Raw genomic sequence first — 16223 nt, 5'->3', positions numbered from 1 at the left:
AAACAAACCCCACCTTCTGCCCAGGGTAAGCCCGGGTGTGCCACATGTCATTGAAGCCTGTTTCTCATGGGGAGATAATGCCAGGAATGAGGCAGAGAGCTTCTGCCTCCTGAAATCATCTTTCACAGCTGCTGCTGCACTTCTAGCAGCTGATAAAAGCAAAGACTGAGTGGAGTAAGGCCTGGAGCAGCTGCTTCATGTGGAATGGGCTCCTTTGTGCCAAAAAGCAGATAACTTCACCAGGCAAACTCCAGTGCTCTTGCTATAACTGATGCTGGAGACAGGGATGGTTTGTGTCGGGACAAATCAAGGTTAAAACCTCTGTGCTCACTGACTCAGCTTATTTTGCTACACTTCAGTCCTTCAGAAGGTGAGGACACACTATTACAGAAACAGTAAGTTCTGAATTATTCTGTCAAGAATATGAAAGTCAAACCAGGGGTGATTGTGTTACATTCACTGTCACTTAGAAGCCTTGATGGGAACAGCTGAGCTTGGTCTCACTCCCTGCAGCCAGGGAGCTGGATTTGAGGGTAGTTCTCTAAACAAGTAGAGTTAAAGAGCATTCCTGCAAGGGTGGATGCTTAGCTTAGAACTCCTGCAGTGCTGGCCTGCTTTTAAGTGTCAGATTTAGTGAAAAACAAATTACTTTAACTCATGTGATCCAAGAGCTTTATTGATGCAGCAGGCACTTTACACCGAAACCAACCCCACAGTCCAACTAGTCCATCCAGTACGCACCCACCATTGCACCAACCACTTCTCCCGCCCACAAGCTGTCAGGGTCTTGCATCTGCCCAGGCCACAGCTACCTCGTGAATCAGCAGCACACACAGGATTCTGTCTCACCACGCTTGGATAAAGCAGCATCTGAAAATACCTGTTCTAGTACAGTAATAGGAGGCAGGAGTGTGCCCTCTCTCTGCCTTTTAAAGAGGGATCAGGAGAATGTCTTGGCTCCTGTATGTGATGGTTGGAATATGCAGGAATACCTTTACTATGCCCCCACCTTTAAGATTAAAAGCATTCCAAGAGGTTTCCATAGTTATTTCAGTAGATTGCAATCTCTAGTAAAGATGGGCCAGTGTAATTTCAGCTCATTCCTTCTTCGGAGTCCAAAACTGATCGTCATCTTGGTTCAAGTTAATAGTCTTTTAAACAGTCTTTCTTGCTGTAAGAACTCTTACTATGGACCCTAGTCCACCTACTGCTAATGCCTGTGGGGATGGGAAAAGGAGAGAGGTTACACAGAGTCACTGCAAAAGGCATCTTAAAAGAACAGTCAAGTGTTTAATAACAGAAGAGTTTATGGCTCTTCTCTAAAAAATTTTTCACCCCTTCTTTTGCTCTCAAGTCTTTAACAGTTAATTGGGAAAATTATTTTGCTAGTACGTTTGATCACTGCAGACATTTTAAGCCATTTTGTTTAGGTACTAAACCACTGTGCAGTGTCAGGATGAAACCACAGTGCCCTGCAGCCCACAAGGCTCAGAAACAGTGCTGCTCTCGGTATGACTGCTCCAGGAGTAAATACAAATGAGAGTGATCTCTGGCCCAAATTACTGCAGTACCTTTACAGTAATATTCTATATATGTAGTCTGTGATGCAAGAACCAAAGTACTGAAGGGCAGGCAAAACCAAACACAACAATTTAGTAACCCAAAACCACTAAATGAAGGGAAATGACTCCAGAATCCAACCCCCCTGCTGGATGCAGAGAAGGATCCCGGTGTCACATGCCACTGACGATGCAGAATGTCTCGCCTCCCACATCCCTCAGTGGGAAAGGAGGAAAGGCCCTCCCACTTCATCTGCAGATGGATACGATTATAAAAAAACTTAAGTATTAAAGCTGACTGCTTAAAATGAGGCATTTAGTCTGCAGACATCATTCAAGTGTGGGTTTTACAGTGTCTGAAATGAGAACAGCAACCGACAGTCCGCGGCACCTCACTGTGTTAGGGAACAGGAACACAAAGCATCCATCTGGAGCAGAACCTGCTCACACTGCGGCAAGTGAACATTCCCAGCTTCCCAGACCCAATCAGCATGGGGACAACAGCCCTTTTCCAGAGGACAGACTGGTACAGCTGCCGAGAGCTGACGCCTCTCTGAGCAAGCCACACGTCTTACCGGTAGTGCCAAGTAGCACAGCGCCAGCCAGGGCGTAAGCCCTGCCCAGCCCACTTCAGACCTGCCTGGTTCCCTTCTACACAGAGGACAGGATGCTGTACGTGTGCCTACGTGCTCTGAGCACTGTCACCTTTCCAGTCAGGGTGGTGTTGTGTAACGTTGCACACTGGCAGCACCCACCCATGGTTACCTGAAAACAGGCTCCAGTGGAAACAGCAGGAAAAAAAGTCAAAATAATCAAGCAGAAACCTGTTCTTTTGTGTCCTGAGGAACTGCCTCCTGCCCTGCCAAGGTTCTCTAAAGCCAATGACAGCTGCCAGCAGCTGAACTCAACCTGAACAAGTTCTGTCCTTACACACCACAGAAAAACACCCATATCATGTGATGGACCAGCATTAGCAGCACCTCTGTGTTACAGGGAGCTGCAGTGCTCCTATGGATCAGTTTTCCAAGGAGGAGCACTGACAGCTGGTGCTACAGATAAAACCACTGCAAGCTGGGGCAGATTTCACTTGGAATCCTGCCCGGGATGCCCAGCACTCAGCTGGTGAGCACATCCCACCCTCCCCTCCCGCAACAGGCACTGCACAGAAACACGAGAACGGCTCGGGATCCCAGCGGAATCTGCTTGGATCTCCAAAGCCTCTCCTGTTACTAAATCCTGTTCTGAGCTGTGACATGTGCTGCCAGCAGCCTTCACCTGATGAAAACCACCAGGCTGAGCACCCCTTTTGCCAAGCACCCAGCTATAAAAGGACGCTGCCCCTGCACTGCTTCACCAACACCTCCTCAGCTCCAGCTCTGTCCCCTCAGTGGGGCTGGCCACAGAAGAAGCCACAACACTTCTTCCAGGAGACACTGCCCTGCCCCACGTCTCAACTCTCCCTTGGCTGGGGTTAAAGACTTGAAATACAGGCAACTGCTTAAGAGTCCAACTCGAAGAGCCCAAAAGGAAACCGCAGTTGCAGTGATCCTTGTAGACCAGCCCTGCCACCATCTGCTGCTGTCACCACTGCTCCTTCAACAAGGACCCTGCTGAGCCGAGCGTGCACCAGACACATACCTTTTCATGCCACTGCAGTAATATTGCGCTGCTGTTTTCTGTTGGCTTTTCAAATCCTTTATAAATGTACTTCATTAACAAGTCAACACCATTTCTGTCTAAGGAATTCACCGCTTGTTCTATTTCGCTGCTCTTAAAAGATGTGAGGACTTTAAACATGGTTCCCTGGGCCTGCTCCTGTGAAGATAAGGAAAGGAGAACAACATGAGAACTGGCAAAGCTGGAAACGATCCCTTGGACTTGTGTTCCACAGTGGATGCTGAGGGCTGGTGGCTACACTGCAGGCTGTGTAGGTGACTATTTCACCTCGGGATTCAGGAGTGAGAAGAAGGAGTGGGTGAATACACAGGGACTGCGTGCACAGCCCACCGCTCTGTCACTCAGTAACAGTGCAGGGGTGCTGATCGGATCTCTGGGGTAACACCACGGCATCGCAGCACTCCCCAGTGATCCACCACCGAGCCCACATCCCTGCCCTGCTCAGTACCTTCATGGCCTGGCTCTTCATGTTGGCGGGGCTGCTCCGGATGGCGGTGTGGAAGGCTCGCAGCGCGTCCCCTGTGCAGCGCAGAAGTCAAGGACTCATCCCTGGCAGTGCTCAAGGCCAGGCTGGACACAGGGGCTTGGAGCAAGCTGCTCCAGTGGAAGGGGTCCCTGCCCGTGGCAGGGGCTGGGGCTGGACGGGATTTAAGGCCCCTTCACCCCAGCCCAGGCTGGGATTCTGTGACTCCACCGGCAGCTCCCGGTGAAGGTGAAAGCCCCAGGGTCTGCAACGAGGCCGAGCGGGGCGCTCCAGGGGCCGTTCCCCCGCCCGCGGCGCAAGCGCTCGGCTACGGACGAGCGAGAACGCGGCGGCGCCTCCGCGACCCTCCCCGGGTGCCACCGGCGCCCGTCCTCCCGCCCCGGCCCCGCTCCCCAAGGATATTGCCTCAGCAGCGCCTCCACCTCGGGCCCAGCGTCGGGCTCAGCGGCCGCCGCCTCCTCGGGCTCCTCCACGAAGCGGTTCTCGTCGTACTGGTCGATGTCGAGGCGGCGGAAGCGGGAGGACAGCGTGCTCCGCGCCATGCCTCCGCCGCCGCCCGCCCCGGAACCGGACCCAGACCCGCACCCACCCCGGAACCGGAACGACCGGGGGAGCCCTGCCCCGGGCAGAGGAGGCGGGACCCGGGGCGGGCTGATGCGGCGGTACCCGCCCCGGGGGATCGATGGATGGATGAATGAATGGGGGTACACGGGACGGTACATCGCGATACGGCACAAACACACGGCATCTGGAAAAAGTCAGAACAATGATTTTAATGTACAAACCCCAGCGCTGTAGCAGGTCGGTGCGTTTGGAACCGGGATTTATGGAAAACAAAATAACCCCGGGGGGATGCGGGGACAGGGAAAAACAGCCCTTCTGGCCACGGTATCCACGTAAAACAAGCGGTGACAGGACGCACAACCCCGTCACAGCATCAGGCAGGAACTTTGCTGCTGAAATTTCCTTTAAAACTTACCAAAGGGAAGGGAAACCCGCCGGGAGCAAGGCGCTTCCCGCCCGGAGCCACGGGAATGGCTCACTTACACCCCGAAACGCGCAAGAACGACATGCAGTAGTATAAATCTCAAGGGCGTGTTACAAATACTCTGAAATGAATCTAAAGGTAAAGGGGAAATAAAACCAAACCAACTTTGCTACAGACACCATCGGACACAATAAATTTAGATAACTTAAAAATAAAAAAGGCAAGAGGCAGCATTTCAGCAGCAAAGTGCTCGATAAAAAGTATATTGTAAAGGGGACAGTACAGGGGAGGAGGGAGGCAGCAGGCAGGGAGAGGCCTCAGAGGAAATACGGCGTGGTTGTCCTGGGAGGAATTACACGTTCTGAATCCGGGACTGCGCGGAATAGCTTTGGTTCTCTTGTATTTACATCTTTAAAGACCATGATTGAGGCGATATTTCCACAGCGGTAGCAGTAGTTTGGAGCAGACCATACCGTTACCAATTTCTCATCAAACATGAATTTGTAGCCTTCGTGAACCAGCTGGTGCGCTCTGCAGATGAGCTTTAAGTTGTTGATGTGGACAAACTGCCAAGGCAAAAAAGGGAGGTCAGACTCCACTGAGCTTCCCTGTGCACTGAGCTGCGGCTCAGCCATGCCACAGTGTGCTGCAGAAAGGACACAGAGGCAACGCATGCCATGAGGGCAGCACTCATAACACAGTTGAGGGAGGGTCAGCATGGATTAGCCCTGACACTGAGCTTACCATTCTCCACAGTACCAAAATTAAGAATTTTGAAGAGAAATGGTGTTTTTGTTCTCCTAAATCCTTAAAGAAACTTCTGAACTTCTGCACAACCCCCTGTGATAATCCTGGGTCTCACTGAATTACACTTTAAAAGCCAGATGGGTATCACCATGTCTGGCTCACATGGCACATCCTTCCAAACCTTCCGCTGCCATGACTTGTTTGCAGCTATCTTACATGGGAAGTTCATCACCCTGTGGTACCCTCAACCCATCCACTGACATGGTAAGTACCGAACCGAGCTGAACGCTTCAGCTGCTCTCGTACCTGCAGTCACTTTGTCTTGCACATGGCAGCGTCCTTACCTCATTCGTCACCTTCGCCCCGAAGAGCCAGCCTGCTCCTCGTGGGCTGATGGCCCATGTGTCGACATCTTCTGGGTCAGACCAGACCAGGTCACAGAAGGCGCCTTTGTGAGGAATTTCTTGATTACGTTCAATGGTTCGAATCTGATCGAGTGTCTTGATGTCTGGAGAGAGGCCGCCATGCACACAGAGGATCTGCTCATCTATTAACTGCAGCAAAAGGAAGACAAATCCAAGACACTCAGGATGCTAATCCAGCCCAATGCCAGCCCTGTGACCCTTCAAGGTCACCGATTCCAGCGCTCCCATTTAGACAGCCTGTTGTATGTTCTGAACGTGGTGTTTCACTTACAGCCGCTATCGTGAGCATGTCAAAGACTTTGGTGCAATACCTCCAAGCATTAGCGTTTCCGTATTTGGTTTGGCACTCATCTGTTAAACAGAGAAATCCCCTGAATGATCAGAATGCATTCAGAGATCAGAGGTGAATGCTGGCAGCAGAACCTGCAAGGTCAGGCCTGTGACAGAGCCCCATAGGGAGTGGACCCTGGATCCTGCTGAACTTCGCTTTCCAAGTGACACAGGGAAAACAGGGTCTCAGGCAGCACAGCAGAGAATGCGTCCACTGGGGACTAATCCTTAGTGAGAGCAGCCCAGGGCTTCAAGCAGCAGATTTACACAGAACTGAGGTGGAAACCGGAACCAGAGGGGGCTTAAAGGGGCTGTACAGTAGTATCATGGCTTTGTGTAGAACCCTTCATTACAGGAGAGCAAAGCGCATCCTGCGTGAATGTGCTCCACAAATGAATGTGGCACCAGAAAACACAGATACCAGAGGGCAAGAGCAACGAGACTTGGACAAAAAGACATTCTACTTCACACACACAATGATCACATTAACAAATGATGGGAGCCCACTTCCCCTCTGCTCCTAGGAACACCCAAGGCAGTGCTGCTTCCAAGAGGGTTCCCAAGGGAATTACGCGTCCGCCCCCATTCAGAAATCGTTTGGATAAAGACTCACCATAAAATCCATACACCTGTGTTATCTGCCTGCTCTCGTGATTGCCTCGCAACAGTGTGATACGATCGGGCCACTTAGCTTTTAATGCAAGCAGGTAAGTGAAAGTCTCAAGACTATAATAACCTCTATCTACAAAGTCACCCTGCAAGTCAAAAACACAGTCATAAATGGAGAAACAGCCAAAACACAGTGTTACAACCATCCGCAGTGTGGAAAGACCCCAGCACCAAGCGAAGCCGGGATCCATCAGATCCATGCTCTTTTGGTTTCAAGTCTGCCTGTGGTCACCCAAGGCTGCCCCAACCCAAGATCCAGTGGGCCCCAGGCCACCCCTCACGATGGCAGGTGATGCTGCGGGGCAGGCTGCCCGCTGCAGAGCTCAGGCTCAACACAATGAACCCCAACAGCACAGGCCAAGGCAACGCTGCCGGTGGGGCTCAACCGTTAAACCGGGTCCGGAGGCACCGGACGGGGCAGGGGCCCCACGTACCATGAAGATGTAGTTGGTGTCAGGGACCTGCCCGCCGGTCCGGAACAGCTCGCACAGGTCGTAGAACTGCGGAGGGAAGCGGACGGCTGAGGGCCGGCCCCGGTCGGCGGCGGGGGCGCGGGGCGGCCGAGCGGCGGAGCCGTTACCTGCCCATGGATGTCCCCGCAGACCGTGACGGGCGTGGAGACGGGCTGCACGTTGGACTCCTCCAGCAGCAGGTCGCACACGTAGTCACAGAGGCGCTGCGGGAGGAGAGCGGGTCAGCGCCGGACCCGGCACCCACCGGGACCCCCGGCCCGGGCCAGCCCCAGCCCCGGCCCCGGCGCCCGCCCGGCGCGGCCGCACCTTGAGGTCGTTCTCGGGCAGGTACTTGCAGAGCCGCGCGATCTCCACGTACTTGTCCAGGTCCAGCGGCGCCATCTTGGAACGGCGGCTCAGGGCCGGAAGCGGAGCCGCCGACGCCAGCGGACGTGCCCCGCGTTCCGCTTCCGCTTCCCCGGTGATGGGGCCCCGGTCGCTGCCGCCGCTGGAGCCGGGGCGCCGCCCGCAGCGGGGCAAGTGGTGAGCGGGGCGGGAGGGGTGCGGGCCCGGCCCGGCGCGGGGCGGCCCCGGCTGAGCGCTGCCCCCCTCCCGCAGGTACCGGCTGTCGCCGCAGGGGGAGCGGCCCTGCGGCCGTGTGGGGCACGGCTGCGTTCTCCTTCCCGGCAGCGGTACCGGCCGCGTCCTGGTCCTCGGCGGCGCCGACCCCGCCGGTGCATTCGCGGACGCGCACTTCGTGGAGCTGGGTGAGGGCCAGCGCCGGGGCCGGGCCGGGCCGGGCCGGGCGGGAGGCGCAGCCGGGCCGGTGCTGACCGCGCTGTCCGGTGCCCGCAGGCGCGCACCGATGGGCCGCGGCCGGCTGGAGCGGGCTGAGGCCGCGCTATGAGCACGCCACGTTCCTGCCCGCCGCTGGGACCCCTCGGGTTTGGGTCTTCGGAGGCGCCCACCCCGCGGGGAACCGGAGCTGCGTCCAGGTGCTGGACCCGGGTGAGTGACGGAGGGCGCGGGGCACGGGGGTCGGGCGTTAAATTGTCTAATTAATGTTAATTTGTTAATCAATGTCTTAATTAGAAATAGGAACCTGGGAGAGCCCTGAAGTGAGCGGGGAGCAGCCGCTGGCTCGGACCTTCCACACGTCCTCAGCAGCGGTAGGGGAGTGCCTGTACGTGTTCGGAGGGGGAGAGAAAGGCGCAGAACCAGTCAGAGATCAGCGGCTTCACGTGTTTGACACAGGTACTTCTGGGCACGTAAAGGGCCCTTACGGCAAACGGCAGAACCCAGCCTCTGTTGAACGGGAGCTCTGCATTTCAGATTGTCAAAGCCATAGAAACATCAGTCCCCTGCTTTGGCTGCGAGGTTAAATGGATGGGCGAATGTTCCTCACTGCACTGGTCTCGGTGTAGGCACTGGGAGTATGGGCTAAAGTGGCAGCATAAACCTATGGGGTGAGGAACACCGTGGGATATGGAGTGGTTGGTCCCATTTGCCCAACAGCCAGTTCCTTTCCATGGTGGCGTCATCCTGTGCTGCCGTATTCATTCTTGCAGCCCTGCATGTACGAGGACAGGTTTGCTTTCCAGTTTGAATTAATCTGCCCTGCGACTGGGTGACCAGAAAAGCACATGGAGCTCCAGGGGGGGCATGATGCTTGGTCTTTGATATCACAAGCTCCTCTCCAACCCTGCTGAAGGCACTTCCTTAGGAAGCACTGGGGTTTTCTTCCTAACACGTGTACCCCCATTTACAGCCACCCTGACCTGGTCCCAGCCAGATACGCACGGTGACCCCCCTTCTCCTCGGCACGGACACGTCGTGGTTGCAGTCGGGACCAAACTCTTCATCCATGGAGGTTTAGCTGGGGACGTTTTTTACAATGACCTGTTCTGCATCGATACAAGTGAGTATGGACAGAGGTACCAGAGTGATGCTGCTGCGGGATAGGTTTGGATCTGGGGGACCTTTATTCTGTAAGAACAGCTCTGACGTGCTTCGATTACCCACCTTGTTTAAAACAACAAAACTTGTGGGGATTTTATAATGCATAACCATGGCTGTGTTCTTTTTCCACCAGCTGACATGAGGTGGGTTAAGGTACCAGCCACCGGTGACATCCCAGGAGGACGAGCATCCCACTCATCAGCTGTGTTTAAAGACCACTTGTACATTTTTGGTGGAATAGGTCCAGAGGGGACGCTGGACACCACATACAAGTATCACACAGGTAGGGAGGCTTCGCCCAGCTGCAGAACAATAAATGCCACTCAGCTGGAGAATGCATTACCCCTCTGCTCCCAGCCTTCACCCCTTGGTATCGACTATCAGTACCCTGCAGTTACATTGAGAACCAGTCCAATGTGTGGTGGGTGCCCCGCAGTGTTCCCTGAGGCTGTGAATCTGCATTTAAAGGTGTGCATTGTGTTTTTGCACTGCAGAGAAGCAGCAGTGGACGCTCCTACAGTTCGATGCCCCTCTGCCTGCTGGGAGGCTGGACCATGCCATGTGTGTCATTCCCTGGCAGACTGGGAAGAGCGAACACACAGGAGCTGCCACTGGGGAAGCCACAGCTGGTCCCCTGCTGAAGAGCCAGGATGAGGGGCATGCTGGGGCCACAGTTGTGCATCTGCTATTGGTATTTGGTGGGATGGACACCCAGGGGGAGATATACAGTGACTGCATTGTCAGTCTGATTGAATAGCAGAGCTGCGCTCCTGCGCAGCACCAGCCTTTTGTACACTTTTATACTGTCCGGTTACTTCTTGGCAATAAAGTTCTTACCCTCAAATGGATGGCTCTCTGCTAACACACACCCCCTGAGGCATGGTGCATGATCCTGCTGGCCCCAGGGAGAGCAGCTGCTGCAGGGAAGCCTCATCCACTGGTGCTTGAGGTTGCTGGAGTTTGAAAGCCTGGAAGGGCTCACACCGTAGCAGGGTGGCATTCCAAGCAGCTCACATGCTGGTGGCTACAGAACGCAATTCATTGCAGAGGCACAGTGTTACCAGGAAACAGGCTTTAGGGAGGATGATCTGGAATAGAACTGTCAGTTTTAAAAACGAGTGGATGAAAACGCGTGAGACCCCCCCACCAGGGAGAAGGTGAATTGTTGAGTGGTTGCGAGGTGTTAACACAGCTACCACAAAAGCTCCTGCTGAACTCAGTTCAATTTACCTCCGCCCACGGCTGGGTTAAGGATTATGGTTAATCCTGAGTTAAGAAAATTTTGAAATTAGCATTTGAGAGTCTTCGGAAAATAGGTCCATTGTGTCCCGTGAGACCCATTAAAGCCCTTAAGCCTAGTTCTAGTATGCAGGGAAGTGCAGCTTGTCTCATCTTTCCTGCCCATGTGTATCTCCAGTGCAGGCAGCGCTGCAGGGAAAATGCAGAAACCAGCCCCATCAGCAGTTACTAAGTGGTCACTCCCTATTATAAGGATCTAGAAAGATCACACAGAGGTTAATGTGCACCAGCACACTTCAGAGTCCCCGTTCCACCCAGAGGAGCTGCAAGGGAGGGGTGAAGTAAGTGTAAATCCCACCCGAGGGGGAGGGTAGGGCTGTTACCATCTGCTCACCTTGCAGGGTTTGAAGCCCATGGTTAGGACAGTCCATGACCTGGTTAGAACTGGTAACAAACAGAGCTAGAGCAGAGTACAGTGTAAATAACAAATTTATTGTGGTCACTTCAGGTAGAAAAGCTCTACACCAAGCTCACATGACCGCGTTGTTAAATAGAACTTTCCACTGCCAATACCTCTACACCCATTTGCATTTACACTCCCCCCCCCCACGCCCCTTCCCTCCCCAGACATCAAGCAACTGCTAACAAAAGCAGTATACAGCCACTTCGGGCTAGCGTTTCCAGCTCCACTCACGAGTGAAGATTCAATGTTACATTCCAAATTAAGAGTTCAATATTTTAAACAAGTGTTCCTTAGTCCAATATATACACAACAACATTCAGAGGCGCCAGTGTCTACAACTCATCCTTCTCTGCTGCTTCCTCATCACCAGGGGGAGGGCCTGCGCTGCCATAGAGCTTGCTAACAATTGGCTGAACAACCTCCTCCAGCTCCTTCTTTTTTGCTTTGAAGTCATCAATGTCTGCATCTTGATGGCTCTCCAGCCACTCGATCTTTTCCTCCACTGCTTTCTCTATTGTTTCCTTGTCATCAGAGGACAGCTTACCCCCCAGCTTCTCCTTGTCTCCAATCTGGTTCTTCAGAGAATAGGCATAGCTTTCCAGCTCATTCCGGGCATCAATGCGCTCTTTCAGCTTCTTGTCTTCCTCAGCAAACTTCTCAGCATCATTCACCATCCTCTCGATCTCTTCTGGTGTGAGCCGGTTCTGATCATTTGTAATGGTGATCTTGTTCTTGTTCCCGGTGCCCTTGTCCTCAGCCGTGACACGGAGGATTCCATTCACATCTATCTCAAAGGTAACTTCAATCTGGGGGACACCACGAGGGGCAGGAGGGATTCCAGTGAGATCAAAAGTTCCCAGAAGATGATTATCCTTGGTGAGGGGACGCTCGCCTGGAAGGCACAATGAGACATGGTTTGTACCTTGCAAAGCTACGAGCTACACTCTTGGGATGGGTGAGGTTTTGATGCCAGCCTGACATCTGTCCAGGCACCTCCTGCAGCTGGAATGCAGCCATGGAAAAACATGAGAAATTCTAGTAACAGCTTTTGATGCAGGTGTAGCAGCTTGATCAGAGCCACTTGGGAAAGCTATCGCTGTACCAAGCCCTCCTCTATGAGGACAGAATCCATGAGTGTCTAGGAAACATCTACAGCCTTTAAGACAGCAGCTTATATAGGGGTCCTACAGACATATTCCAGCTGCCACATGGGCCACCACAGGTGACACTCACCTTCATAGACCTTGATGGTCACAGTGGGCTGGTTGTCAGAAGCCGTGGAGAAGATCTGAGACTTCTTTGTGGGAACAACAGTATTCCTTGGGATCAGTTTAGTCATTACACCTCCAACAGTCTCAATGCCAAGTGTCAGGGGACAGACATCAAGGAGCACCAAGTCACCTGTAACAGATCAAGGGTAAGAGTGTGACACAAATTCAAATGGAAAGAAACACAACAGCCTATCACTGCAACCAGGATCCTGAGGCCTCAGAGGCATAAAACTTCAAGGACTGGAAAAGAAATGAGTCTTCTTACACTTATTTGTCCGTAACACATATCCCATGTCCATAACCCATGTATTCAGTCAGCATTCCCCTGGATAAGCATAAAGGTGTCATTACCTGTATCTTGGTCCCCAGAGAGGACACCAGCCTGGACAGCGGCACCATAAGCAACAGCTTCATCTGGATTAATGCCACGAGAAGGTTCTTTCCCATTGAAGAACTCTTTAACTAGTTGCTGTATTTTGGGGATGCGAGTGGAGCCACCAACAAGCACAATCTCATCAATATCAGACTTCTTTAGGTCAGAATCTTCCAGGACTTTCTGAACAGGCTTCATAGTGGAACGGAACAGGTCCTGGGAAGGTAAGACAGGACTGTAAGGCTCTTTGCCTCGTGTCTAGTCCCCAGTTACACAGCCTGATAGAGGAGAAACATCAGCTGGCTCCTGACCAGCCTGATGAGACCTCAGCTGTCACTAACACCCAGCCCAGCTCCCCTGGCCAGGAGCAGCTGCCCACTTTGCAGTGCAAGCAGGAAGTTATTTATATTCCAAAGGGCAGGGTCACTGCACATTTGCAGGTCTCCAATCTAGAGCTGAGGCAATGGAACTCTGCCTTTCTAAACTTACCATGTTCAGCTCCTCAAACTTGGCTCGAGTGAGAGTCTCCGAGAAATCCTCTCCTTCAAAGAAGGATTCTATTTCAATTCTAGCCTGGTGCTGGGACGATAAGGCTCTCTTGGCTTTCTCCACTTCCCGTCTCAACTTCTGCACTGCTCTGTTATCCTTCCTGACATCTTTCCCAGTTTTCTTCTTGTAAAGCTTGATGAAGTGCTCCATAACACGCTGGTCAAAGTCTTCTCCACCCAGGTGAGTGTCACCATTAGTAGCCACGACTTCAAAGACTCCATTATCAATGGTGAGGAGGGAGACATCAAAAGTTCCACCACCCAAGTCAAACACGAGGATATTCTTCTCGCCCTCTCTCTTGTCCAATCCATAAGCAATGGCAGCAGCTGTTCTGTATAGGGAACAACCAAACTGAGGACACTGGGACCACCTCTCCCCCGAGCAGTGGGCAGGAGGGGTCAGAACACTTACGGCTCATTGATGATGCGCATCACATTCAACCCAGCAATAGTCCCAGCATCCTTGGTGGCCTGGCGCTGAGCATCATTAAAGTAGGCTGGCACTGTAACAACAGCATGTGTAACCTAAGGAGGAAGAGATACAAATTTGTTACAGAAAGAAAAGCACACAGCTTGTAAGTAACCACAGCAATGCTGGCAACAAACAGCCCATTGCTCGTAACAGGTGAAAATCCACCTTCAGCTCAGCCCACTCAACTGGGTTCCTGTAGGGACCAGCAGCATGATGCAGATTTAGGATTCAGCCCACCCATCTTCAGTTTTATAGTGCTGCTGGCTTTACATTCTTAGTAGCGCTCATGAACTCACTTTCTTCCCCAAGTACGCCTCTGCTGTTTCCTTCATCTTTGTCAGGACCATAGCAGAAATTTCTTCAGGAGCAAATGTTTTTGTCTGTCCACCTCCAACATCAACTTGAATATGGGGCTTGGCTTTCTTTTCAACAACCTGAAAAGAACAATATATATTGTTCAACCTATTCATCCATTCACAGAATGACTCCTACTTGCCTGAATGTTTCTTTCCCTCTGAAAGTTAAGCAAAGCTTGTATTAACAGACAGCTTCCACACTAGCTGCTGTCTGTACATCACATCCCTGCAGCATAACCCTCTGGGTTGAAGACTAGGGAACCACGAGGCTGCCCAGAAGGGCAACACAACCCAGTAAGCCTCTTTTGAGAGGTGTAGGCCCCCCACCTCCTGCGTGCTCAGACCCACCTTGAAGGGCAGGTACTTGATGTCCTGCTGCACAGACGGGTCGTTCCAAGTGCGGCCGATGAGCCGTTTGGCATCAAACACAGTGTTCTCAGGGTTGGACGTCAGCTGGTTCTTGGCAGCATCCCCGATCAAACGCTCCCCCTCGGGCGTGAACGCCACGTAGGACGGCGTGATGCGGTTCCCCTGGTCGTTGGCGATGATTTCCACGCGGCCATTCTTGAAGACGCCCACACTGGGGGACAACGAAACCGAACGGTCAGGCGGCGCCGGGGCCTGCACCTCCACTTCCGCTCCTCCCTTTCCCCCCCACAACCCAACCGCTTCCGGGGCCCCACAGGCCCGGCAGCCCCCCCCTCCCCCCGGCCTACGGACCCAACCGATTTCTCCCCCCCGCCCCGCGCCCGTTCCCCACGTACCACGAGTAGGTAGTGCCGAGGTCGATGCCCACCACCGTGCCCACGTCCTCTTTCTTCTCCTCCTCGTCCGCCCGCGCGGCGCCCACCAACAGCAGCAGCGCCAACAGGACGCGCCTCATGTCGACCGCTCGCCGCCCTGCCAGAACCCGCCGGTCACAAAATGGAGGCGCCACACGCGGGGCCGCCCGCCGCCGTTCCCCGTCCCCGCCCAAGCCCAAGCCCAAACCCAGGCCCAGGCCCAGGCCCCTTAGGCCGCGTCGCTACTGCCTCTTACCGTGACCTCCGGAGCCACGGTGCCGCTAAGGGGATGCGGCGGTCCCCGTGCGCGCCCCGGGGTGCGTGGCGCAGTGCGGTCTGTCCTCGAGAGGCTCTTGCCACCCGGTGAAGCATCGTGTGTCGGCGCCGAGTCACCGCGTCCTCGCTCGATGTAACTCCCTGCACGGTGTTACATCAGCTCCCGGCTCCTTGGGGTGGGAAAGGCCATAGGAAGGGGAAGGTGCGGTCCTTTGGAGCGTGGATCCATCCGTGTGGCCCTGGCTTAAGTAGGGAAGAGGCCCAGGTGCGCCTCTGCCACGTGTTGGCTTGCATGCCTGTGGTCATGTGTGTGTATGGCATAGAATCAGCTAGGTTGGAAAAGACCCTTAAGGTCAAGTGTAGTCATTAAGATTGCCGAGGGCAGCACTACCCATGCCAGTAAGGGCCTTGTCTATATGTTATTTTATCTACTTACCTTTAAAAATCACATTTAAGAGCAAAAATGACAACTACAAAACTCCAGATCAAAGCTGAAGCTTTGAGTGATTGGAGAGTGACAGAGGATGAGGAATTAGAAGTTGCTCATTCACCTTTGGATGGTACCAGATGTGAAAGCTAACAAAAATAATCCCGAGTGATTTTAGTATAAAAAAGCAGTGGTTACAAACAGAGAGACCGCCGTGTTCAGGCACCATTCTGTGAGTGTGAATGGCTTTTGTTTAACAGCTGCCAGGATTTCTTACAGTTATGAGGTGAGATATTGTCAAAAGACTCTGTTGGCACTCAGCGCACACCCCAAAATACCCATTTTGATCTTGATACTGCTGTTTCTGATGTGTATTTTGTGTCCTTTGTATCTGTTTGTGGTTCTCACTTTTTTAATGGAATTATATCTGCATTGCATTCACACTGAGTTGATTTTTCAGCCGTATGAAGACAGGCTGAGAAAGTTGAGGCTGTTCAGCCTGGAGAAGAGAAGGTTGCATGGAGGCCTCATAGCAGCCTTCCAGTGTCTGAAGAGGGCCTATAGGGATGCTGGGGAGGGACTCTTCATTAGGGACTGTAGTGATAGGACAAGGGGTAATGGGTTAAAACTTAAACAGGGGAAGTTTAGATTGTATATAAGGAGGAAGTTCTTTACAGTGAGGGTGGTGAGGCACTGGAATGGGTTGCCCAGGGAGGTTGTGAATGC

At 53.1% G+C, this 16223-nt stretch overlaps 4 protein-coding genes across 4 annotated transcripts; 1 reads left to right on the top strand and 3 right to left on the bottom strand.

Annotated features, from left to right (window-relative positions):
• Nucleotides 1–655: 655 nt before the first annotated feature.
• On the bottom strand, nucleotides 656–4442 carry ARPC5L (actin related protein 2/3 complex subunit 5 like). Its single transcript, XM_057408939.1, has 4 exons — nucleotides 4123–4442; nucleotides 3685–3757; nucleotides 3198–3374; nucleotides 656–1217 (listed from the first exon to the last, which is right to left on the bottom strand). Exons 1-4 carry the CDS (start codon nucleotides 4440–4442, stop codon nucleotides 1155–1157), a joined length of 633 nt encoding a protein of 210 aa, XP_057264922.1. The 3' UTR covers nucleotides 656–1154.
• Nucleotides 4443–4469: 27 nt separating this feature from the next.
• On the bottom strand, nucleotides 4470–7816 carry PPP6C (protein phosphatase 6 catalytic subunit). The gene is made up of 7 exons (XM_057408961.1): nucleotides 7659–7816; nucleotides 7460–7555; nucleotides 7314–7379; nucleotides 6824–6965; nucleotides 6152–6231; nucleotides 5800–6009; nucleotides 4470–5274 (listed from the first exon to the last, which is right to left on the bottom strand). Exons 1-7 carry the CDS (start codon nucleotides 7731–7733, stop codon nucleotides 5026–5028), a joined length of 918 nt encoding a protein of 305 aa, XP_057264944.1. The 5' UTR covers nucleotides 7734–7816; the 3' UTR covers nucleotides 4470–5025.
• On the top strand, nucleotides 7764–10114 carry RABEPK (Rab9 effector protein with kelch motifs). Its single transcript, XM_057408960.1, has 7 exons — nucleotides 7764–7874; nucleotides 7950–8098; nucleotides 8187–8339; nucleotides 8424–8585; nucleotides 9100–9249; nucleotides 9424–9573; nucleotides 9785–10114. Exons 1-7 carry the CDS (start codon nucleotides 7816–7818, stop codon nucleotides 10045–10047), a joined length of 1086 nt encoding a protein of 361 aa, XP_057264943.1. The 5' UTR covers nucleotides 7764–7815; the 3' UTR covers nucleotides 10048–10114.
• An 886-nt stretch (nucleotides 10115–11000) lies between these two features.
• Nucleotides 11001–14971, bottom strand: HSPA5 (heat shock protein family A (Hsp70) member 5). The gene is made up of 8 exons (XM_057408959.1): nucleotides 14777–14971; nucleotides 14361–14592; nucleotides 13953–14090; nucleotides 13597–13709; nucleotides 13126–13516; nucleotides 12615–12852; nucleotides 12226–12393; nucleotides 11001–11884 (listed from the first exon to the last, which is right to left on the bottom strand). Exons 1-8 carry the CDS (start codon nucleotides 14893–14895, stop codon nucleotides 11325–11327), a joined length of 1959 nt encoding a protein of 652 aa, XP_057264942.1. The 5' UTR covers nucleotides 14896–14971; the 3' UTR covers nucleotides 11001–11324.
• Nucleotides 14972–16223: the final 1252 nt, after the last annotated feature.

Source organism: Pezoporus wallicus, unplaced genomic scaffold, assembly GCF_028554395.1.
Source record: "Pezoporus wallicus isolate ANWC-B61680 ecotype Strahan unplaced genomic scaffold, APGP_CSIRO_Pwel_v1 contig_8341, whole genome shotgun sequence".
Taxonomy (NCBI): Eukaryota; Metazoa; Chordata; class Aves; order Psittaciformes; family Psittacidae; genus Pezoporus; species Pezoporus wallicus.
This window is presented reverse-complemented; position numbering and strand designations above follow the sequence as displayed.

Excerpts from the sequence above, each read along its gene's own strand:
- PPP6C (XM_057408961.1), bottom strand. The coding sequence starts at position 7,733 with ATGGCGCCGCTGGACCTGGACAAGTACGTGGAGATCGCGCGGCTCTGC. Across the intron at positions 7,380-7,459 it reads GCGGGGACATCCATGGGCAG|TTCTACGACCTGTGCGAGCT; the intron begins GTAACGGCTCCG and ends TTCCCTCCGCAG. Across the intron at positions 6,010-6,151 it reads ACATGCTCACGATAGCGGCT|TTAATAGATGAGCAGATCCT; the intron begins GTAAGTGAAACA and ends CTTTTGCTGCAG.
- HSPA5 (XM_057408959.1), bottom strand. The coding sequence starts at position 14,895 with ATGAGGCGCGTCCTGTTGGCGCTGCTGCTGTTGGTGGGCGCCGCGCGG. Across the intron at positions 12,853-13,125 it reads AGTTTGAGGAGCTGAACATG|GACCTGTTCCGTTCCACTAT; the intron begins GTAAGTTTAGAA and ends TTACCTTCCCAG. Across the intron at positions 11,885-12,225 it reads GACCATCAAGGTCTATGAAG|GCGAGCGTCCCCTCACCAAG; the intron begins GTGAGTGTCACC and ends TGTGCCTTCCAG.
- RABEPK (XM_057408960.1), top strand. The coding sequence starts at position 7,816 with ATGGGGCCCCGGTCGCTGCCGCCGCTGGAGCCGGGGCGCCGCCCGCAG. Across the intron at positions 7,875-7,949 it reads CGCCCGCAGCGGGGCAAGTG|GTACCGGCTGTCGCCGCAGG; the intron begins GTGAGCGGGGCG and ends CCCCTCCCGCAG. Across the intron at positions 9,574-9,784 it reads CACATACAAGTATCACACAG|AGAAGCAGCAGTGGACGCTC; the intron begins GTAGGGAGGCTT and ends TTTGCACTGCAG.
- ARPC5L (XM_057408939.1), bottom strand. The coding sequence starts at position 4,442 with ATGTACCGTCCCGTGTACCCCCATTCATTCATCCATCCATCGATCCCC. Across the intron at positions 3,758-4,122 it reads GTGGAGGCGCTGCTGAGGCA|AGGGGACGCGCTGCGAGCCT; the intron begins ATATCCTTGGGG and ends TCTGCGCTGCAC. Across the intron at positions 3,375-3,684 it reads TGAAGAGCCAGGCCATGAAG|GAGCAGGCCCAGGGAACCAT; the intron begins GTACTGAGCAGG and ends TTATCTTCACAG.